The sequence below is a fragment of the Centruroides vittatus genome, unplaced genomic scaffold (genome assembly GCF_030686945.1).
Source record: "Centruroides vittatus isolate TY-2023 unplaced genomic scaffold, ASM3068694v2 contig_1158, whole genome shotgun sequence".
Classification (NCBI taxonomy): domain Eukaryota; kingdom Metazoa; phylum Arthropoda; class Arachnida; order Scorpiones; family Buthidae; genus Centruroides; species Centruroides vittatus.
The window spans coordinates 188017-211500 of record NW_027120744.1 but is presented as its reverse complement, the minus strand read 5'-3'; the positions used below and the strand labels follow the sequence as shown (position 1 = coordinate 211500).

At 28.0% G+C, this 23484-nt stretch overlaps 1 protein-coding gene across 1 annotated transcript in view; it reads right to left on the bottom strand.

Moving 5' to 3' along the window:
* Positions 1-8548: 8548 nt before the first annotated feature.
* Myo81F (Myosin 81F) overlaps positions 8549-23484 on the bottom strand; it is a 124517-nt gene continuing 109581 nt past the window's right edge. The window contains 12 exon segments of the mRNA XM_067275827.1: positions 8549-9668; positions 9740-9859; positions 10720-10803; positions 11443-11469; positions 11471-11615; positions 11688-11755; positions 11824-11943; positions 19199-19314; positions 19425-19506; positions 19594-19752; positions 20729-20895; positions 22191-22322. Of these exon segments, the coding sequence (XP_067131928.1) occupies positions 9480-9668; positions 9740-9859; positions 10720-10803; positions 11443-11469; positions 11471-11615; positions 11688-11755; positions 11824-11943; positions 19199-19314; positions 19425-19506; positions 19594-19752; positions 20729-20895; positions 22191-22322 (1409 nt within the window). The 3' untranslated portion in view covers positions 8549-9479.

Sequence of the window (23484 nt, the reverse complement as noted above, 5' to 3'; positions counted from 1 at the left end):
AGATTAAGGAAATACAAACGGCCGGGTGGACGGACGACAGTGGGAATTTATAGGTCTACAATTTTTTCAAATTGCAGCCCAATAACGAATAAAATCTTTATTAAGATATGATCCATGACCTCCTTCTATCTTCCCACCCAATCGACTTTTAACTACCAAAATTAATAGCATCAATGCCCCTTAAATACAAGTTGTCATGCCGAATTTTGATTCTTAATTTTTACTTCATCCTCAGATATTAAACGAAATAGACGCCAACATACATATTCCGGATTTATTGATTTATTTTTACTTTTTGGATTCAGACTCTCAAAACCTCGAGATTTTCAAAAAATTCGGAGGTCAAATTTGACACGATTACGATACTTTTCCGTGAAGTTATAACAGCTTACATATTAAAAGTCAACGATGCTAGAAATTAATTTTACAACGTCAACAAGCTAGAAGTATTTAGAATTGTTATAAATTACTTTTATAACGATATACATTTGAATGTAAATTGTTTAAAAATAAAATGGTTAAATGTACAATATTTGTGTATCAGTCAGCATATTTTGAGATCGAATCCAATTATTCATTCCAGAGATGGCAGTGGCCTACTTTTTAGAGCTGCGATCCTTTTTCCATTTGCGACGCTAAACCTATAAGCCATAATCAATACAAACTTGATCAATAACTACAGTTTATTTTATTAATCAAAAAAGTACTATGCAGGAATAGATTTAAAAACAAAATATAAAAGAAAGATGGTATGTGTTCTTTTTATATTTTTGTAAGATTATAACCATGTTATGATTATAAGATTATAACCATGTAAGATTATGTCCACCGGATTCGCATAACTTATTGCAAAATTCCGATAAAGTTTCAAAATTTACCATAGACAATGCGATGAACAGATTTCTCCTTGCTTCGTAGACAGTAAACGCGAGACCATTAAAAAATAATTCAAGCCGCATTTTACCTGTAGGAAAATACATCTGTAAAAACATTGATGGATAATTTTTAAATAAATCGAGTTTCACTGAGAGTACAACAAATAAATTACTTTTAAATAGAAAAATGATTTGTTTTCTCGCGAAGAACTTGAATGGAAAAAATGCGTTAATTCAGTAACTAGTTTAATGGCATCAACACAAAAAGCATAAAAAATAGGATGGACACACAAACTTTTATAGTATGTGCAGAATAAACAATAATGGCAATCGTGGGTGTAGAATTATAAGCGGCTAACTAAATTTTTCTTTAATGCACTATTCGTATTAAATTCTACACGCTCTATTCGGGTCGATAAGCAGATATGTAAAATTCTAAACCACGTTTTCTGAAAATTACGGATTCGCAGTTAGCAGTTTCATATACCCACGATATGTACTGTACAGTACGTAGAAAAAAAAATAAAAAAAAACGATCGTCTGTTAAATCAGCTGAAAATTATAACTTCACGAAGTGACTTGAGAAAAAATGTCCGTTCTAGCAAAAATGTCTTCGGTTCTAGCAAATATATTATAGTATATAATTATTGTAACTGTAAATGCGAAAAAAATTATAATGATTATAGTGAAATTTTCTTTAACTTTTGTGAGTGAAAGTTATAAACTTATAAATGTTTTTCGCATCTGTTCTGATAAAATGACAGAAAAACTCGTATTGATAACTAAATACGTTATCAGGAAATACAGTATATTGAGAGCTAACGCAATCAAGCAAAATCGGATTTTGTTTTAAAATTAATTTTAAAAATTAAAAAAGTCGGATTTAAAAATGTATATTAAAATTTTAAATAAAAAGATCGGTCTATTGTATTTTTATAATTAATATTTATTAGTCGCAATCAATGATAGAGATGAGAGAATAGTGATCATAAAATTATGAATAATACTTGTCGTGTTGGTGGGCACTTTTGTTTTTTTTTTTTTTTTTTTTTTAATTGGGATCGTATCGGATGTGTAACATATCATCTTACTTTTGCCCTTTAAGGAAAAATAAATTCCGTTTCTAATCGCAATTAAAACTTTACATAAGTACAATTAAGTATAAACTTAGCTTTTGCAATATGTCTTTAAGAAGTGCATAAGTCATCATGGATTCGTCCACCAGCCATAGTTATGAAGCCATCGTAAAGCACTATAGGGTCTAGATGACCAGACGCGTGCGTCACAAATGATTAAAGACGTATGCTTATTAGTGTAATTTTGAACGTGCTTCTACTTAATCTAAAAAATTTGATATTCTCTTTGGTCATCTGCGGAGCAGTTTCCGTAATTGGACTGCAATTTGAAAAAAAAAAAAAATGATACACCTATGAATTCCAACTGTCCGCGGTGTCCTACTGTCTTTCCTTAATCTCGAGAACGGAATTAGAGAAATGAAATCCAAGATCAGACATGGAAAGAATTGGGGCACGAGAACACAATTAACTATACAAGACCTTCTGATGAAAACCGAAAGTAACGTAATTTCAATTCAAAACTTCCCTACGGAAGGTGTTAGATGAATGACACTATTATCAAAGAAAAAAATATGATGTACTGTACAGTGAAAAGGTATAAAAATATATGTTAAATTAATACTCTTCGTTCCGTACTCTTTGTTCTAAAACGTCAGCAGAAATAGCAAAGTTTTTATGTATATTTTTATGTACAGTAGGAGTCACGTGATTAGCCTTTATGCACCGGTCGATCTGTGCAAAAGTTATAATATCTTTCACCCAGGATTCGCGTTTGTTTCAAAACACTACTTTACAAGAAACAGTTGCATTTCTTACCTTTACTAAAATACTACTTATGTACTTCAATAGCAACAGCGTTAAAGTATTTGTATCAATTTTAACCGCAACTATTTTGCTAGGGGGCATCTTCACCTATTTTTTTTTTTTTTTACCTTGAAATTTGTAAACAAAACGTAGATTAACGTTTTAAATACTTTATATTGAAATCATTTAATATTAATATAGCATTCTATGACGTCATTATAATGAATTTTTCAACAAAAGTTTCTAATTTATTATAGCCGTTTCTAGCCCGATAATTCGGCTTTGGTTGGTGTACTGTTCTAATTTATTGTTTTCCAATTGTTTGGATTGTTGATTGGAATGCTTAACTGCGCTCGGAAAGTTATTTTGTGAATTTCTACTGATAAGATGAAGAGAAAGAGGTAAATTGAATGGATAATTATGTTAATTTATAAGATTTGTTTAATTAATGTTAAGAGAAAATTTCTTTGTAGCAGGAGAAAAGTTACCAAACCGAATTTTCGGCAAAACAAAGTTTACCTACTTCAGGTAAACTATTGATTTCTCTCTAAGAAATTCGAAATGATCCTTTACTGGAATTATCGATAATTTTAATTTTTCATCTTCCGTAGGATGTCAAAGATTTGCCTGCAACGAAATGTGACTCCTCGAACAAAGGCGAGTCGCGGTTGCGAGCAAATTATCCGAAAAAAAGACAGTTTAAGGGATATTTAATAAATACATTCCATAAATTCTTGTTATGTTGTTGCATTTCGGGCGAGATTTCTGATTCGGAGGTAAGTTTTCATTCTTTCTGTCTTTTCTCGATCAGCAAATTGTGTAAGTAATAACTTCTGTGATTTTGTAAACTTAAAAACCGGAAAAGAAACTCGCAGATTCTAACTGCGAAGACGACTGTACTTTATTGACAAGTACATTATTATTAAAGAAATTGGACGAGGACAGTTTATTTGGCAAAGACCAAATGTTGAAATAAGGAAAAGGCTTTGAAAGTTGTAAAAAAAGAAATTGTTTTCTTCTCATCAGGTGTGCTTTAACAATATTTATCAATATTCTGATTAAAAACAATTTCGTAAATATAGAAACTAATCAATTATGTATATTAAAAGAATTATAATTTTTTTAACATTATACAATAACAGTAATCAATCTTTTAAATATTTACATTAGTAATGTTTATACAATATTTTAAATTTATATTTTGTGTGTATTAATCTAATTATTTATTTTAATTCAATTTTAATTAATAATATTAATAATAATAGCAATATAAGATAATTAATATAAAAATGTGTTTGCAGTTGCTCTAAATGTGAAGGTGTCGTATCCTTCTGGATTATCGGATGATGCCAAATATTTTATTAACAACTTATTGCAAAAGGTAAGGTTATAAATAATTGTACTTAGCAAGTTTATATCTGTTTCCCTATTTTATGCACGGAATCACTTTATTTACATACCGAAGCATTAAATAGCTACACTGAGTTATTTGTTGCTATATTCAACGAATTAATGTTATATATTTCGTCACTTCATGTGTTCGAATAAAAGCATTGGTTTGATTAATAATATTAATAGTATTTAACATATTTTCTGTAGAATTTCTTGTACCTATCCATAAATAATTCACTGATTATATTCAATCACGTGTTAAAAACTGTATGACATCTTTAAGTAAATTTTTAATGACAGTTAGAAAGAGAATTTATAGACAGGTTACTGATTATTTTGATGACATTTCTTTTTACCGATATAACCTATTAGTATAGACGAAAATATAGTCATTTGAATAGTAAATATGAATAATTTGAATTAATTATTATTTGTTTTTGATCATTTTAGGACTGTTACAGACGTCCACTTGAAACTGAAATCAGAAAACACAAGTATTTCCATAAAGTGTCTTGGCCCAAAACTGTAAGTGTTATTTTTCAACGTCACAATTGAAATTTTGTGATTTTACAAAATGAAGTGTAACTGATTCTTTCGTATTTCAGATTTGCTTTTGAACCGAACAAATTGTAAAAGTAGTTTTTGAAGAAATTACATTTCCATAATGCGCATTTGTTAAAATTTAGTAATAAATTAATTGCTAACATTTCTTTTACGTATTATATCGGATTTTTCCATCTAATGTAGGAGTCCCCAAACTTTTTTGACTGTCGACACCTTTCAGGATTCCTCGATCTTTTATTGGCCCTCTTTTTGCTAACACAGTTAATAAACCTAATGAACCAGTATTACTTCACACATCGTTTCCACAGAAAAGATTACTTACAATGTGCAAATTTACAACATTCTGAACTGCCATATAACTCATTAGACTAATAATCTTTAATGAACAGTTTTCAATCGATCCCTGAAAATGCCTTGTCGATCCAAAATGGGTATCGATATCGACCACTTTGATGACACCTGATCTTATGCGACCCAGCATTATATTTAGCTGACATCTCTCTTAATAGAATTAACACTATTCGAAATAATCTGTGAAACAGCGTTGTCACAATGAAATTTCGAAAGCTCCTTCAAAACGTACTATTTCTATGGTTGTAGCTTTTGATATTAATATATATATATATTAATATCAAAAGCTACCAACCATAGAAATAGTACGTTTTTTACAAAATTTTTACAAAAAGGACGTAATTTTAAAAACTAATATATATATATATAAGTTTTTAAAATTACGTCCTTTTTGTAAAAATTATATTTAGTTTATTTTGTTAAATTTTTTTACCAATAGATAGCGCTACATGTAACTCAGCAAATCTAATATAGATAGAAATTGATTGATTTATAAAAATGCAATCGATATTTTGGGATGGAATGTATTGTACTGTACATTATCTAAGTTGGAAGTATTTGAATATAACTGCCGAGTTTCGTAGCAATTGGTCGAAGGCTTAGGTGTGCATAGCAAGCAAGCAAACAAACATCCTCATTTATCATATCAGAAAGAACTCAGCAAAACGATGAACATATACAAAACACCTTTTAGTTGCCGAGAGAAATATTTAATTCAAAACAAACGTTTTTAGCCTGATTTACAGGCCATCTTCAGGTAGAAAACGAGAACGGAACTAATCCATTTATGGAATGTAATACCAAAATTCAAATCAAAATTTAAATAGCCAATGGAATACAAATACTTATAAATAAAATTAAGAATGGACAGACATACAGACAGAAAAAAGGGGTCCCTATGGGAAGCCCGCTCTCAGAGATGCTATGCGAGTTAGTAGTTAAGAGGCTAGAAAGAAGAGTTCTTCACATATTAAGGATGATATCGTGTATTTTAGCAGATATGTCGATGACATCTTTATTTTATGGAAAAATAACAGCAGAATTAACGATTTTATGGATAAGATCAATGACAACAGTGATGATCTTAGTTTGAGATTAGAGCAGAAGAGCTCCTTGGTCCTGCACTTTTTGGACATTAATATCCGCTTCAGAAAAGGCCATTTATCCACCAGCGTCTATATTAAATCATCACATAGCCCATTGTATATACCCTCTCAATCCAAAGATCCCTATAGATAAAAGATGGCGGCTTTCCGAGCTTTAATAAGAAGGGCATATGCATATGCATATTGTGACAGGGTCCATGACAGAAATAAGGAAGTCGATAGGATAATTAAGATGGCCCAGACCCTGGGTTACCAAAGACGTGCAATTATAGGAATAGTTAAGAACTATGAAGCCAACATCAAAAACAGATCATTTAAGAGTGTTCCCACCAGTCATGAAATTTACCTACGATGAGAGTATGAAGTGTTATGAAAGAGGTTGCAGGCCAAAAGGAATCAAGAATGGTTATGAAAAGGGCCCCTAATTTATACAAGATCCTGAGGAATGATAAGGATAGCATAAGGGCAGAGGAGAAAGCAGAAGTGTATAGTATTCCCTATGAGAACTTGCAACTTGATGTTAAAAAACGTTATGTCGGCGTCACCACCAGGAGCTCGGGGCTACGACTCAAGGAACATAGGTATAATATCAGAAAGGAGTCTAATGCAATGGTTTTGTCACAAATCGCGCAGGCACAAGGCTCTGTGGCGAAATGGAACGAGGCAACCGTTATCAAACCTTTGTCATCCCCAACATTGGTGATGACTGCAGAGAAGATTCAAATTTATAAAAGTAAGCTAGAAGACTGTTTGAATGCTAGGGATGCCGAAAGTCTCCCCTCGGCATGGAAATTCATGATTAAGAAATTTGCTAAAAATCATAACCAGTGATAATTAGTAATTTTGTTAGAGGTTTTATGTTAACTTCAGTTTTTGTATTTTATCTTAATTTTATTTATACGTATTTGTATTCCGTTGGCTATTTAAATTTTGATTTGAATTTTGGTATTCCATTTATAGAATGTATTAGTTCCGTTCTCATTTTCTACCTGAAGATGGCCTGTAAATCAGGCTGAAAATGTTTGTTTTGAATTTAAATATTTCTCTTGGCAACTAAAAGGTGTTTTGTATATGTTCATCCTCATTTATATAAGATATAATGAAGATATAAAGAGACTTCTTACTACCAACATGTATTGAATATATTCTACTATATTTACTTGGCAACCATTTGATTTACAGGCCTGTACATTAATAGAATAATATAAAATTAAAATGTATTGTCACATACAGTATTGGAATTTATTACTTAATACAATTTACAGCTTGAATACATTTTCTTCTTTTAAAAAACCATTTCTTATTGGGAAATGAATGAAAAGTAATATATGATGTGGTTTTGTTATATTTATAGTTTAAGTATCTAGATTCAACTGTACAAATAATGGTACCAATATAGAAGAAATGGAAAAAATATGAGAAAAGAGTGATGAGAATATTGAACTCAATACTAAGGAATATAAATATATTGTGTAAACAAAAAGATATAAAAGAAAATTACTATGAAATAGAAATTGGTTATTGAAAGATATCCAGCTTACAAAAAATAAAACTATTGGAGAAATAATGCAAATTGAATATACAATTATACAAAAAGTGGAAGAAAAATGATCAAGGCAGATATAGAATGGACATGTTAAGAGAATAAGACAATACCATATATACCATAAAAAATTGTGAAACAGATGCCACAGAAATAAAAATGAAGGAAGACCTAGCTACACATTTCAGATGGATGGATTCAAGGAAAGGAATGTAGGATAAGATTGGAGGAACAGAAATAAATAAAAGACAGTTTTTAACTTTTTGTTAGATTTGAGTGGATAAACTCTGACAATATGGAAAATCACCCTAAGAAGAAAAATAGACAACTTTTACTTTCTATTTAATTTTGATTAAAAGAAACATATTTAATGTTTTGAAATTTTTTGGCACTTTATTTATTAATACTAATTATTTATTCACTTATTTTAATTTATGAAAGTTAACAAATCAAATTACAGTAATCCTTTTTGTCTATTAACATATGGCAAAAATATTGAAAATCAAGTTTTTATAACTTAAAGTCTTCTTATGAATTAATGAAATTTCTTTGGGTTTTTAATTATTATATTTTAATAAACACTTTTATGGCATACAGAATGGTATTCATGTAGAACATAGTCACATTCTGGCAATAAATATTAATATAATTATCCAGAAATGGAAGACAATGTACAATGAACCAAACATAATTCAATATTAGCATTTGACTATTTTACATTCAAATACAAATTGCTTTTAAATTAATTTATCCAATGTCATTAAAAACTTTATCCTTAATTATTTGTGCAGTTCATGTTGATTCAATTGTCAATTATATCAAAGTATAAACAATAAATTTCTTTAACCAAAAACTTTTTGGAAGATCATAATTTATTTAAAATCAATTTTTTGACAAAGCAATTGGGTACAAACAGTATTAAATGTATGGCACAAACAGCACCCAATTGGTAAAGTACTCAATTTTCTGTACAAATATTTTATAATCTCAATTTTTTTCTCAAAAAGCACCAAGGAGAAATAAATATTCTTCATGAAATATTCACAAAATGAATAATTTAATGATATTAAGCTATAAGTTCATGGTTTAAAACAATAAAAAATCACAGATATGGATATCTCTATCCTTCAAAATTATATTAAAAATGAGATCTTATGAATAGAAATAATCAATATATTCATATAATTACATTTTACTTGATATATAAAAACTATTTGTAAACAATAATACTTTAATCAAAACAATTATTAAGTTAATTAAAATTTCTTAAAGTAAAATAAAGACCAAGATGAGCATGGCACAACAATGGTGCAACATATTTCATACATTTTTGCATCCCTTAAATTTTTCTATGATCATAAAATTTTACCTCTGATCATTTCATCACTTATATTAATTTGGATTCAGAAATTCTCCTACCGTCAATGATTTAAGTATTGGAGAATATATTTTCTCATAAAGTAAAAAAAATTGGCAGTTTTGAAGAAAAGATGCACTGACATCATTCAGCAACTGTTATTTAATATAGTTAGTCCTTCCTTTTTTTTCATTCCAGTCAAATAAATGACGCAATTAAATTTCTATCAAACAATGCATGGGACAAATTGAAAATTTTCTCCCATTCTTTGACATTTAGGATATAATATATATCCAATCGACACCATTGATACAGGAGTTACAACTGAAGCGCTACTATATACAAATGCCCCATGTTATCAGCGCACTAATTTGTCGTACACACAAGGCACTCAGGCAACTTAAGTGTGATTCACACTGGTTCATGGGTTATTAGTTGAGGTGGTGGTTTATACAAAATGCTGACTGGTCTGGTAGCATGATGACTATTTTGTTCCATTGTTAATTCCTGTGTTCGTCTCCTTCTGGCAACTTCTACTGGCTTCCTTTTCATAACGATAACATTTGTATAATCTCGAATTAAGTGGGCAATTTGAGTAGCCTGTAAAAAATAACAATTTTTAATATAAAATAGTTATGTTAGTTGCATAATATTATAACATTAACTTTTACCTGACTAGTTGAGAAAATATATTTTGATCCTTTTCGACCTGTTCCAGTAACAATCATCAAACTATTTAAGGAAGGACTATAGTTTACAATTGTTTCATATTCACATGTACATAGGACATTCTGGAAATGCATGATAAAAATTGTTTTCATTATTACTACATTTTAATTAATATAAGTTAAAATATATGATGTCAAATTGGTAAACTCAGGAAATTCAACTTGTTCCACCAGAAGGTGCATACACACCAGGTTAAGAACCATTGGTTTAGATGTTTGATTAGACAGTGTAATTAGTATAGAATTCTAATCATCATATTGCAATTATAAAAGTAACAAAGAAAACTATTTCATTAGATGTATAAATTATAAAAAATTTCCATTAAACTAATATTATTCTTCTGTATAAGAAAAATTACGAGCCTGTTTGGAATTTTCTATATACAAAATTATAAACAGGTTCATTTAAGCTTTTACTACAAAACTAAATGGAAAATATTCTTCTTTATTAATAAATTCTTTATAGGTTTTAATCCAAAGATAAAAATAACTGTTGATAACATTTTTTTTTATAAATCTTTTTTAAATTTCTTAAAAACAATAACATTTCTTTCAACGTTTTCAAAAGAAAGTATCTTAAAACATATTCTTCTGAAAATGTTGAAGTGAGTTTAGAATTAAAAAATCATTCCAACAATATTAAAATTTTACAATGACTTATTAAAAACAACAGCATTGTTTTTTGTTGAGTTGTATATTAAAAACTTTTTTACAATTTTTACACTTAACCGTTTATACATAGAAGAAATTAATTTTGGGTGCTAATATAATAATTTGTTGTTTTAATTTAGTTGATATCAAATTATTCCATATAGTAAATCAAAACATAAAATTCAAAAATAAGATATTTATTCTAAAATTAATTTTTTTCTCAGTTTTGAATTAATGAGATTTATTGGATGATTTTTAATTGATATTGTTACCCTTGTTCTTAATTCCAAGAGATGAATTCCAACTTGATCAACAGCAAGCCATAAGCTCTTTGGCCAAGATGATGTATAGGACTGCTGTAACGATACAAAGGAATGATTGCACTTGTGAATAAAATGTTTAATAATTTCAATTAATTTCAGCTTTGCACCCAATCTTGTGGCTCCTTTTTCCTTGCTGTAATTTGTGTGTGTGTTTTCATAAAAAACTTTTAATGTGAATATATATATATATATATATATATGGTGTAATAACATATATTTTCTCATAATAAAAAGATAAAAATTTGTAAAATTCAATCATAAAAACAGTTAAAAATTAAATACAATAAAATCAAATTTAAGTAAATATTTGAAATTAAATAATGAGATTACAATATGGAAATAAGGAACCACAATTTTCTATGCAAAAAATAATAAATTATATAAAAAAATAAATTTAATCTTATAATTAACAAAAATTAATCTTATGATGGTAAAATATTAAACTAAAAATAATAAAATAATATATCAATTTCTTAATCATACTAAACATACTTATAAACATGACATTAAACATAAATAACTGAAAGTAAATGTGCATATTAAATTTTCTTTTGTCTGTTTAAAACAGTAGTTCTATGTCTTTGATTTCAGACAGTGAGAATAAAATCTTGAACTGGTTTTTTCGATGATATTGCCTTGCTGACATTAACATGTTCAAAAAGTTTACATTACCATAACCTCAAAGATGGTGGCTCTATGAAAGAGGCCAGGACTGAACAAGGGCTAAGAAACCTTGCTTGCTCTGGTTTACATCCATACCAGCAAGAATTCGGTGTTGGATTTCTACATCTTCTGGAGAAATTGAGACAAGAAGCCGAGGAGGAAGACAACGTGCCATTATATTTCTTAAAGGAAATAATAATTATTATTATCTTTCATTCTATGAAACTTTCTTAATCAAAATATTAAAGACTTACTTATAGTCACATTGTCCTTGTTGACAATCACCATATTCCTGCTGTCCAGTTAAAGCACAAAGCATAACCTTTAAAAAAATTATATTCATTAAAAATTAGAATTTTAATTCAAATTTTTATTTTCAAAATAACTTACTGCTTCTTGTTCTGTTACAGGGAAACGATCATGTCTTATGTTATGAACAATTTGATGATATAACAATTCTTTTTCAACAGGATCTTTCATATCAATATAAGCATCCAGAAACAGATGTTTCTACAAATATTTTATTTTCAATTAATAATCATTAATCTTTTGTTTTACATTTTTAAAAAATGAAATCATTAAATAATTTTAAAATTTTTATCAACTCCATAAAAAAATACACAGTGAATAAAAGGTTTTAATTATTAACCTTTTGTATATTTTTTAATTTTTTCTGTAGTGCTATTAAATATTTTATATATATGTTACTGCTAATGCTCGAAAGTCATTAATGTGTACATTACCTAGCTAATCTCCAGATTAACTAGGTTGATCCATTAACATGCAGAATCAAGAGTTTTCTGCATTTTACCTAGGTAATCTGCACATTAACGGCTTCCATATCATTAAAGTTCAAAAGTTTATTTCTCTCATTTCCTTTCCCTACTACTTCCCGAAGAAGACAGAGCAAAAACTGATGCACACTCAATTTTAGCTGTGGTTCTTAGTAAAACAGAGGATGGCTTTTATAAACTTGGTACTAAAACGGGTATTTTAAAACAATTGTATGCTAAATCTGAATTCAGTGTTTGTAAAGAGAGATTTTTAACGAAAGATGTCACTGCTGTAAAAATATCTGTACATCAAACAATACCTCAGTACTGGGCAGGGTTTCAGAAAATGTGACTGCAAATCTAAATGTACCACAAATAGGTGTGCTTGTCGCAAAAACCAACTGCTATGTAACTCAAAGTGTCACCAATCTTTAGATTGCACTAATAAGTAAGCACAATTTTATCATATGTTTTGCAAATTCATTTCCCTAATTGTAATAATATTTTAAACCATTTATTTTTTGTATTACAGTTTTTTAATTGATTTATAATTGATTCTACCAACTAATTTGTTGATTATATTAACTTGGCTCTTTAGATATCAAAAATTAAATGAATAACATTATGTTAATTTAAGCATACAGAAAAGTTGCTGTTGTTCCAGCAAAGATCTTATTTTCACTTTACTGAGTGCCAAGTAGGTAATGTGCAGATTACTTAGATCATCTGCACGTTACCTAAATAATTTGAGAAATGAAACAATTTTCAAAACTTTAATGGATCACCCTAGTTAATCTGGAGATTAGCTGGGTAATGTACACATTAACGGCTTTTGAGCTTTAGCAGTAACATATATATAGATCCCTCGTATAACACTGTAGATATGTTCCAAAAAAGTGTCATGTTATGCAAATCCATGCTATACAAAACAAAAGACTAGCGCAAAACATAGGGTTACATTCCAGAAGTTAACAAAAGTATATTATTCTTTTTCGTAACTAAAAGAAATATGTTTATCAAAGCAATCAATACTTTATTTCCAATCAATAATTAACTAACAAGCACAATTAAAAGTACTGTTAATATTAATTTTAGTTAGATGAAAGGATTTTCTTTTTTTGAAGTATCATCATCATCTGAGCTTTTTTTGTTGATCTTGATCAGAAATATTAATTTAACAAAGTTTTCATTTTTTTATTTTTATTATAATTTTCTATAGATGACAAAATAAAAATATTTTATTTATCATTAATTTGTTCTAGCAGGCTGCATTTGTTCAGCTGAGTACCGAATGATTTTTTCCAGAATTTGTGCTCAAATACCGAATTGTTTCAGTTAGGAACAGTTTGAGCACTTAGATACTGCTGTATTTTGTTCAGAGGAGTATAGCTTTCAAAGGAAAAAGATGTATTTTCATTAGCTCTGCAAATTTTCTAGGTTCTATATTCGCTTAACCGTAAATTTAGGCTTAGCTGCCTGTTTTTTATTTATCAGTATAGAAAGTTAGGGTTAAATTTGGCTTAGCAGAGTTGTTAAGCTTAGAAAAACTAAGCATAACAGCAGGAAATTAATTAAGTGTTTTGTGTGGGTTTCTCATCAGCTACCATATTGCCTTCCCCAACCACATAGGGAAGAAGAACTATCTGGAGTTCTGAGAAGAATTTTCATCCATTCTTGGATATAGGTGCCTGAGGTCTGTGTTGTGTGTGATAAGTTCCAGAAAAGTATTGAGAAATATGGACACCCTTCATCTACTTTTGGTACATTTGGAGGGTCCTCATTACCAAACGAATTGACCCACCCCTCTCTCAGTGTTTGCCCATGCTAACAAGTGTCTTGCTTTGCACTTGTTGCAAACAGTGAAAGGATAAACAGCCTTATACTACGTTCGCACACAATCCACGACTCACTTCAATCTCAATTTATCTACAATCTGGATTGTGACTGTCGCTAGTCAAACGTTGTGCTGTTTGCACAGGCAGTTCGCTTGAGAACAACCTGGCTATTACATGCGATGATAAAACTGACATAACTATGTGATAAGTCACAAACACTAACAAACAAAATGGAAGTTTTGGTTAGAAATAAATACAGTACTTTTTCTTGCCATTTATCTAATAATAGACAGATATCATCATCTCTCCAAATACAGTATCTTTTTTTATTTCTCTGTTGCTAGCCCGACACGTGTTCCGCTGCCATCTTGTATTTACTTGCACGTGTGGGATTGTGGGATCTCTCTTATGACTGGATCTAGTTTCAAGAACTCTCTTGAGTCAATTGCAATTGAACCTTGTTTCAGTTGAGAGCGAAACAATTGAGGGAGGTCGTACCAAGGCATAGTCACCAACCTTGGTCACAATCTAGATTGAAGTATTTGGGGCGAATGGGGTATTAGACAGTCTGGCCAATGCTTTTAGGTTGCTTGGCTGTGCCTGCTACAGCACTCACACTTGCTGACAGCTGTCCTCTGCATCTGCGGTGTGCTTGCATCTCTAGACCTTCTGTACCTCACAACTTGGGGTTTCTGTGTACCTCTGGCATTCTTCAGCATCCTAACACCTGCCTCTACAGGATTCATAAGAAACTCCTTGTCCCTTCGTGTGTACTTGGCTGCATCAAAAATTTGTGCACTCAGTGTCTCACTTATAGATACTTCCACAAAACTGGTGAAACAGAACAAGGGACAACTTCTTGGTGAGTGTGTGTTCTATTTGTTTTGCCTAGCCTAGTGAACAGGACACCTTCCTTTTGCTAACTTGGCTTGTGACAGAGGGACTTCTCCTGTTGAAGTTAGGCTTGCTGCATTTGCCATACTGGATGAACTGAAAACATATCTCGCAGATAATGACAACACGAAAATCTGTACTACACAGCATACGAAATTCATTGTTTATAGTGTCGAGAGAATTATAGGCATAAATAAATATATGCATTGTTTCATAAAATTGTGTTTTATTCAGACCTCTAATAAGGCAGAAACACAAGAGCAAATCCCAGAAAGAATTTCATTTTAATTATGCTGATGATAAAAAGACATCTATTATCTACTCGAGGGTTGCAACAAAATTTTACACAAAATGGGGGTTGGAAATGAAAATAGTTTGTCACCACTGCTCTAGATGATATTTGTAAGAAATTCTTATTGAAGCACTTAAGCTTCTTTCATATAGTATTTTCAGGTGTTATTTTGAATGTAGTTTCGTTACATTTTCATTGTTTTCGTTAAATACACTCTGTAATATATAAATAAATAATTTGATAAATAAAGCAGTCATTTTCATTACAGTAAGTATTGTCTTTAGTCTTTAGATCTGTCAGGATTCTGCATTAAGAAATCTGCAAAATCAATCGATATTTAATTTTGAAATGTAGAATGTTTTGAAATGAATCACGTGATGCACAATGTAGACTTTGGGTAAGTGAATGTGGATTTAGCAAGAAATATCATTGTTAACTTCACCGAAATTAAACTGAGCTTATTCAAAAGCTTTACTGAAATATTAGTAGTATGAACTAGTGATTGCAAATTTACTAGGTATTACATTACCAGTAATTCAGTAATTATATTTGCGATTACCGGTAAATTCGTATTAACAAAGATTTAAAACGAAATTGAATTACTGACAGAATTATTGGACAACCATCTATTTTCAAGTTTTCTATCAGTTTAGACAAACAATATTCTTGTAATAGAAGTTATTATGACATAATTAATTATCAGCATTACTTCAATGTCTGTTATGTTTTTCTTTATTTTGAAAGTATGCTCTTAAAAAACATGAGACATTTAGGCTCTTGTTGTCTAATCTAGATCTAATTTTCATACAAATGGCAGCTGTATTAGAAAAAGCTCTCTCGGAATCAATATTAGTTGGACATACTGTCATTAGAGTATTGAAAACCTTTTAAAGATACGTTCCTTGTATTTTTTGCACTAATAAATAATTAATTTCTTTCTTAACTATATCTTTCACACTTTTAAACTTACTTACACCTATCCCTCGATTTGAACAGTACTCAATTTGCACAGTTTCACTTTTACACAGTTTTTAAATGAAAACAAAAAAGTTTTTGAGACAGCTGTTGGTAGCCATTCACGGGTTATTCTCATGCACATCTGTCTACAAACCTGTCTTTCTCTGAATTTGTATTAGTTATCATAAATACTTAAATACATCACAATTTTTTCGATCCAATACACGATCCCTACAGATAGGGACCAAAAAAATGGTCCAAAACATAAACTTCTATTGGGTGTAAAATTACGAAACTTGCTGAGGTCATAAACAACATCCAATAGAATGTAAATAAACATTGTTTGAATTATTTTGAGCAACGAAATGTTACGTCTCATTTTACATGGTTTCAGTTTGCATGATTTTTCTAGGAATGTATCTACTGTGTAAATCCAGGAATGAGTGTATATTACTGTTATCAGTGTCTATGCTTGTTTTATGTTTAATGAATAAGTTTAATTTCTCTTTCATTGTTAAATTTGACTTTTCTATTGTGCACATTGTTCTCGTTTCGACGTGAGAAGTCGATGTGTTAAGCAATGAACACCTTTCACTAGAATCTAAATCTGAACTAATTTCAGTGACATCTGCAAGTCATGATTTCTTTTCATTTTTTGATAAGTGCTTGATTATTTGTACAATCCTATTCAAAATTATATTTTTGTTAACATTTATTGGATATTTCATGTGACTTATATTTGTTCATTTTTCTGGGTTATTCTCCTGTATTATACTCCAAAAATGGATCTTGATTTTGGAGTATAATACAAGGAATTAAGTTACAAAAAAAAACTAGAAAATTCCTTTTAATAACTTTAAATTACAAATGGAATCACCCATCACCACCTGCACAGTTTTCTGGCTATGGTATGGGGAAGACAAAAAATAAATCTGCTTTCCACGGGTAATCCTGTGGGAATTTTAAGAAAATAAATATCGGGCTAATTAAGAGGTTTTTTTAACTGAAATACCAGTAAAAAAATTAATTACTGGTAAATTTACTGGGGTATAATTTTCCTAATTTACCAGTAAACCGGTTATCGGTAATGCAATCACTAGTATGAACGAAATCCAATTCAAGCACCGATTCATTTAATTATAGAGAGGATTTATAACTTATAAATCCTCTCTATAATTAAATATATTTTAATACAGTAGAGTCCCAGAAACTTGACTCTCGATAACTCAATATTCTGTAAAACTCGTCATGTCATTAAAAAAATACTTGTAACCAAATTTTTACCTTTATAACTTAACACTAAGATCAAATAACTTATCATTTGCAATTTTTATAAACTTTTATGATTAGTGCTTCAAAGATGCATCTAAAATATAATCTAACAGTGGAGATAAATGCATAAAGTGTCCCTCTACAACTGTGGCAACAAAGTGGACATTATAAAACTAAGTGCTTTAGGTGGAAAAAAACTGTTTGAAACATTTGCTACTGAGCAGTAGCAAGCAGGTAAATGAGCATAATGTTTTCTATTAAATATATAAAAGGATCAAACACTAACAATACATGGTTATTACATGTACAAATATTCTTTCTAGGTTAATTTTTGACTTGTGACAAAATCTCAGGAACCTAACTTGTTCATAAATAGGGAAGTGCCTGCACTTTCAAATACAGTAGAGAGTCGTTTATCTGAACACCGGTTATCCGAACACTTTCCAGTTGGACTGTGTCGTGCCGAATCAAACTTTTTTGATACTAGATTTACTTCTAAAGTATAATTTTTATGTTTTTATATTTTTCAATATATTTATTTTGTTTGTACAAAATAAAGAAATAATTTTAACGATACAATAGCCTTGATTATTATTATAAAAATTTTTGTTAGGCTTAAAATCGACGAAAATTCAACACGAAGCAACACACAACGGAGAAAAATTCAACACGAAGTGACACACAACAGAGAAAATTTTCAACATCAGACAGGTTAATATATTTTTTCGTACATAATCAGTTAACTGAAAAATCAGTTATCCAAACAACCCCAGTCCCCAATTGATTCAGATAAACAACTCTCTACTGTATATTTATTTATCTGTTATTATTGACATACCATATTTCTTTACTTCTAAGATGTATTATGAGTATGAAATCAATTCTAAGATATTTTATGGAAAAAAATTTTTAAATAATCAATTTAAATTGTATAAGTAGGTACATATTCATATTATATTCATAAAAAAAAGAGCATGGTTAAATATAATACATAAATAAATAAATTCATAGCAATTGCATCAAGTTCAGAACATAAATTGTTTTATACCACCATGATAAAATTTATCCTTGCAATTAATTAAATTAAAAACTATGAAAATAATATTTTGTTAATATAAATATATATAGGAAACAAATTATCATTTTCAAAAATATTTTATAAAAAATTTTCTAAAATTACTATTAAAAGCAACATTAGATTGTTTCACTTATCTTTTCATTGACTTCAAATAGTATTAATGAAACTAAACAAATTTTTTCAAGAAGGAATTGAAGAATTGAATAATACATATTTTGTTCATTTGTATCTTTAATTTTTATAATAAAATTTTTTCTGTTAATTTAATTTGTATTTTCATCAAAAAGATCGACATCTTTTACAGAAATTATTTTTTGTATTTTCTCTATAATAAATATTTAATAAATTGACTTTCACCTACAAGTATTGTATTAATGTTTAATTATCATTCATATTTCCTTATATTATGGATATGCTCTAATAAGAAATTTTCCAGAATTGATTTTAAACAAAATTCATTTCATGTTTTTGAAATTCCTTTTTAATGAGTGAATAAATTCTAATCAGAAATAAATGATGATATTAAACAATTAATAATGTTTAAAATATTTCAGAGATAAGAGAGAGGGAAGAAAATTTAAGAATATTAAGCAGAATTCTATTGAAGACAATTTCAATTTTTAAAAATTATTTCAAGTTTAAAATTATATATATATTTTCCTACCTTGAAAAGAAAATACTGATGTTTTCGTGATGATGATGATTTATTTTGTCCTTGCAACCAGCGTTCCCACTTTGCTAATGCATCTGCAACTTTTTCATCTGGTAGCAAAGCTCTTTCTAAAAATGAATACATTAAATAAAAAATGATTTTGCTGTTTGATAACAAAATTTCCTTGAAAAATACAGTTTGAATTTATTAAATATTTATGACATTTGAAATATCATACCTGTACCCCCAATAACTTCATAAAGAGCATAACCTTCAGCACCTGGTCTTAAATCTATTTTAATTTTTATCATTTCCAAAACCTAATTGATAATTATTTGAAATAATATAATAAATTGCTATTTTTTTTTAATTTAAAAATTAACATGAAAGTTTTCATCAAAACCTACTTCAAACATAATAGCACAAGGATCAAATTCAACTGCGTGGAACTGTCCATCCAAGAAATGGACTCTTGCATGAATGGGTCTTCGACTAATAGTACAAGCAATTTCTTGTTTGGACGGTGGCCATTTACGTCCTCTTGTCTCAAGTGTCCTAATAAGGCACTGAAATAATACCATCTGTCAGTATTATTATGTCATTTATATTCCTTATAGTTGTTAAATGTATTTGAAATAAAAAGTTAGGTTATTCTATCTATATAATATTTAGTAATTGCTGATTTAAAATATAATTGCCTGCAATTCTGAAAAATTCCATTTAAAGATAAATAATAAAATTCAAACAATACATTATTAGAATAGGCATAGTAGAATATTAAACTATATTTTATTTTTCTATGATAAAAATACAATAATATTTTTGTAATGCTAGCATGTATTAAGATTTTCTTTGTTTTTATCTATTAAAATCTTAAATTTTTCAATCAAACAGTAATTTAACAGTAAATATGTAATCAGTTTTACAATCCAAATGTATAATTTTACTGATATTTTTAAAACTGCTTTCATATTTTCTTCATTTCATTATACTTTTATAAAACACAATTAATTACATTTATAATGAATAATACGTTTCAGATAATGAATCCAGCTTCATAATTTAAGCAAGATTTTCTATTTTAAATAGAGATGCCAAATAAGTGAATTACAATTTTCAATTGAAATTTTTGGAAATCAAACTTCATATTCAAATGAATTTGTCATTATACAGATAGACATATAAAATTTTATTGACTATTTAATAAAGAAATATTAGAATAATAATAAAGAAAAGAAGTATTTAGCAAAAGAACAAATTAAGCAAAAATATGAACTTATAATTTTCACATATTGGATTAATACATAACCTGTATTATAAATGTATATTTATTCAATGTATTATGTATATATTCAGATTTAACGAAAATATCATATGTCTTAAAAATTACTAAGACATATGATTGATGTAGATCTGATTAAAATATGATATATATACTGAATATATGCATATCTAATAAAAAAATATTTACTGTAAAGCATCTTCATAACAATATTTATCAAAAATGAGTTATATATAAAGTTCGTAAGTTATAATACAAACCCTTAAAGAAAACTGAGCATATTGCCCTTCTTCAGTAACTTCATCAATAGCACATTTTCTTAAATGTGATTGAAGATAATTTAAAACCAATTTTTGAACTGGAAATGTCACACTGCATGCAAGTGCCATTAATTGCCAATGTCTTAAATTAACTCGACTATTTGCATCTACAAAATAGAATATTAAAAATTGTAAAATAACACTTATATTTCTTCTAAATAAACTGAATGCTATAATCAGTGCAAATCATAATTTTACTCCATTATAGAAAGATTTTTTTTACTAAAATTTTTAATCTTTCTAACTTAATAGATTAATTTAGGTTATAATCAAGAGTTTTGAAGAAGTTTCTATTTGAATATTAAATAATAAAAAAAAAAAAACCTAAGTTTTTCAATTTTTACACCAGATATTGGTTACGGAGGATACAATTTTGTTTTTAATTTAATGTACAGATTAAATTAAATCTAATCTGTACATTAAATTAAATAAATCTTTAGATTTTATTTAATATTTAAATATTAAATAAAATCTAAAGATTTATTTCTGTTATTAATATTAATTAAAAAATTTAAGGGAAAAAAAAAGATAAAACATATTCAAAAGACAATTTTTGGAAGAAACATAAAACATATTTTATATGTGTTTGTGATGCAAACTATAAAAAAGTACCTTAAGTTAGAAAATTCAATTTTCATTTTTTGAGTGTATCTTATTCTACAGACTATATAAGTTCCTAGTAACATTTTGGTGATAAAATCTAAAAATGAACAATTTTGATCACAGTTCTTTGCTTTACAGCAAAATTAATTTTTCCAATTTAAGGTATCTTTTCATACACTGCATCACATATAAAGTTATTAATATTTCCACATTGTTTATGATAATTGTTTTTTTATACAAAATAGTTAATTTTTATTTAATAAAGCTTCGTGTATTTGTCATACTTTTTGTCTATGATTGTTAAATAATTTTTAAATACTTTCACTTGAACTCAGTAAATGTATGATTCTTTACTTTTTGGAGATCAAAAACAAAAAAATTCTATTTGAAGCTTTATACTTTGGTAATTTCTAATCCATCCTTACTGGTACCAAAACAGTTTTGATACCCTTACGGATACATTGGAAATCATCAAAGTATAAAGCTTTGAATAGAATTTTTTGTTTTGATCTCCAAAAACTATATATATTAATAACAATGATGAGAAAAATTTAGTTGAATTCAGTATTGAAATAATGTACAAAAAAATTACATAGTGATATGATTCTTCAATCATGTATTGCTTTATTTTTATTCTCTCACTACACAGCAGATATAGAGTTGATAAATATAAATTTTAGTAAACACAAAATATTATTCTTTGCAGCTGTTATAAAAATATTAATTGATAAATATTTATTTAACACTAATAATAAAAATAATGATACAGCTTTTAATATATATTTTCAAAATTCCATACCTGGATGATCTGTTGTCTGCTTAATCAACTGAAGAAATAATTCATTCAATAGAATTTCTTTCTTCATACAACGATCTAAAATGTACTGAGCCAATTGCAAATGGTCTTTTTCTGCAAGCCATTCTTCATCTTCTATTTTGTGAAAAAAAAATTAAGAAAATTATATGCCTTTTCAGAAACTTTCAACAAATAAAAATTCTCATCTTTGAGTATTTCTATATTAAAAAACAAAGGAATTTACCCATTCTTTTATATACCACATATTTTAAAAGTATTAAATAAATAAAATATCTTTATATATTTTGAAATTAATTAATTAAATATTTAAAAACCTAATATGATTTCAATTAACAGTTTAACTTGTATGCTAATTTATTATATAACATGTATTGTAAATTTGAAAATCTAAATCTTTAATAAATATTTTTAATGCATTTATCTAATTTAATTTACTGTTTTTATGCTAATCAATAGATTGTTTTATTTTATTTACAAATATTAAAACAATCTAGTTAATATAAAAACTTTATTGTATAAAGAGATCACTACATAGAGACACTGAAAACACTTTATGTAATTTTTCAACAGTTCATTTTTAATAAAACTAATATTTTCAGCTTGATTAATAAGCCTTCATCAGGTTTTGAACAGAAATTCTATTTTTGAAATGATATTAAATTATGTTTTTTTCAAAAACTAATGGAATTTTTGATTATGATAAAAATAAAAACATAAAATAGTATACAATGAAAAATAAAAAATAAACAAAAATAAATAAAACAAAATAATATAATGTATTATGTAATTATAATGTATTACAATACCATATTTTTTTGTAGTGTGTCGCAATTTTTGTTGTCCCTCCTTTTTAACGGGGTTATGAAATAACAATTGCCATATAAAAGATAGCACCACAGTAAGGTGTTTTCAGTGTCTCTATATATTATGTGGTTCTAGATTATTATCAATACAGGAGCACTACTTTTTTGTGAATAGTAACTATAAAAGACGTATTAGTGATTTATAAAATGATATAATTGAAACTAAATGCGACAATTTATTAAGTTAACACTAATGTTTGACATGCCAGTTACAGTCAAATGTTAATGATATTATTTACTTTCAGTTGTCAGTTACCACTGTGTTTTGTTTCTTAATAAATGAAGTAAATAAATTTAAAATTTTCTTAAAAGAAAGAAAGGCTATCATCTGCTCCAAATTGCAAAAATAGCAATAAAATTTGAAACGAATGCTTCTTTCATGAGAAGTAGTTTTATTCACCTGAAAAAGATAA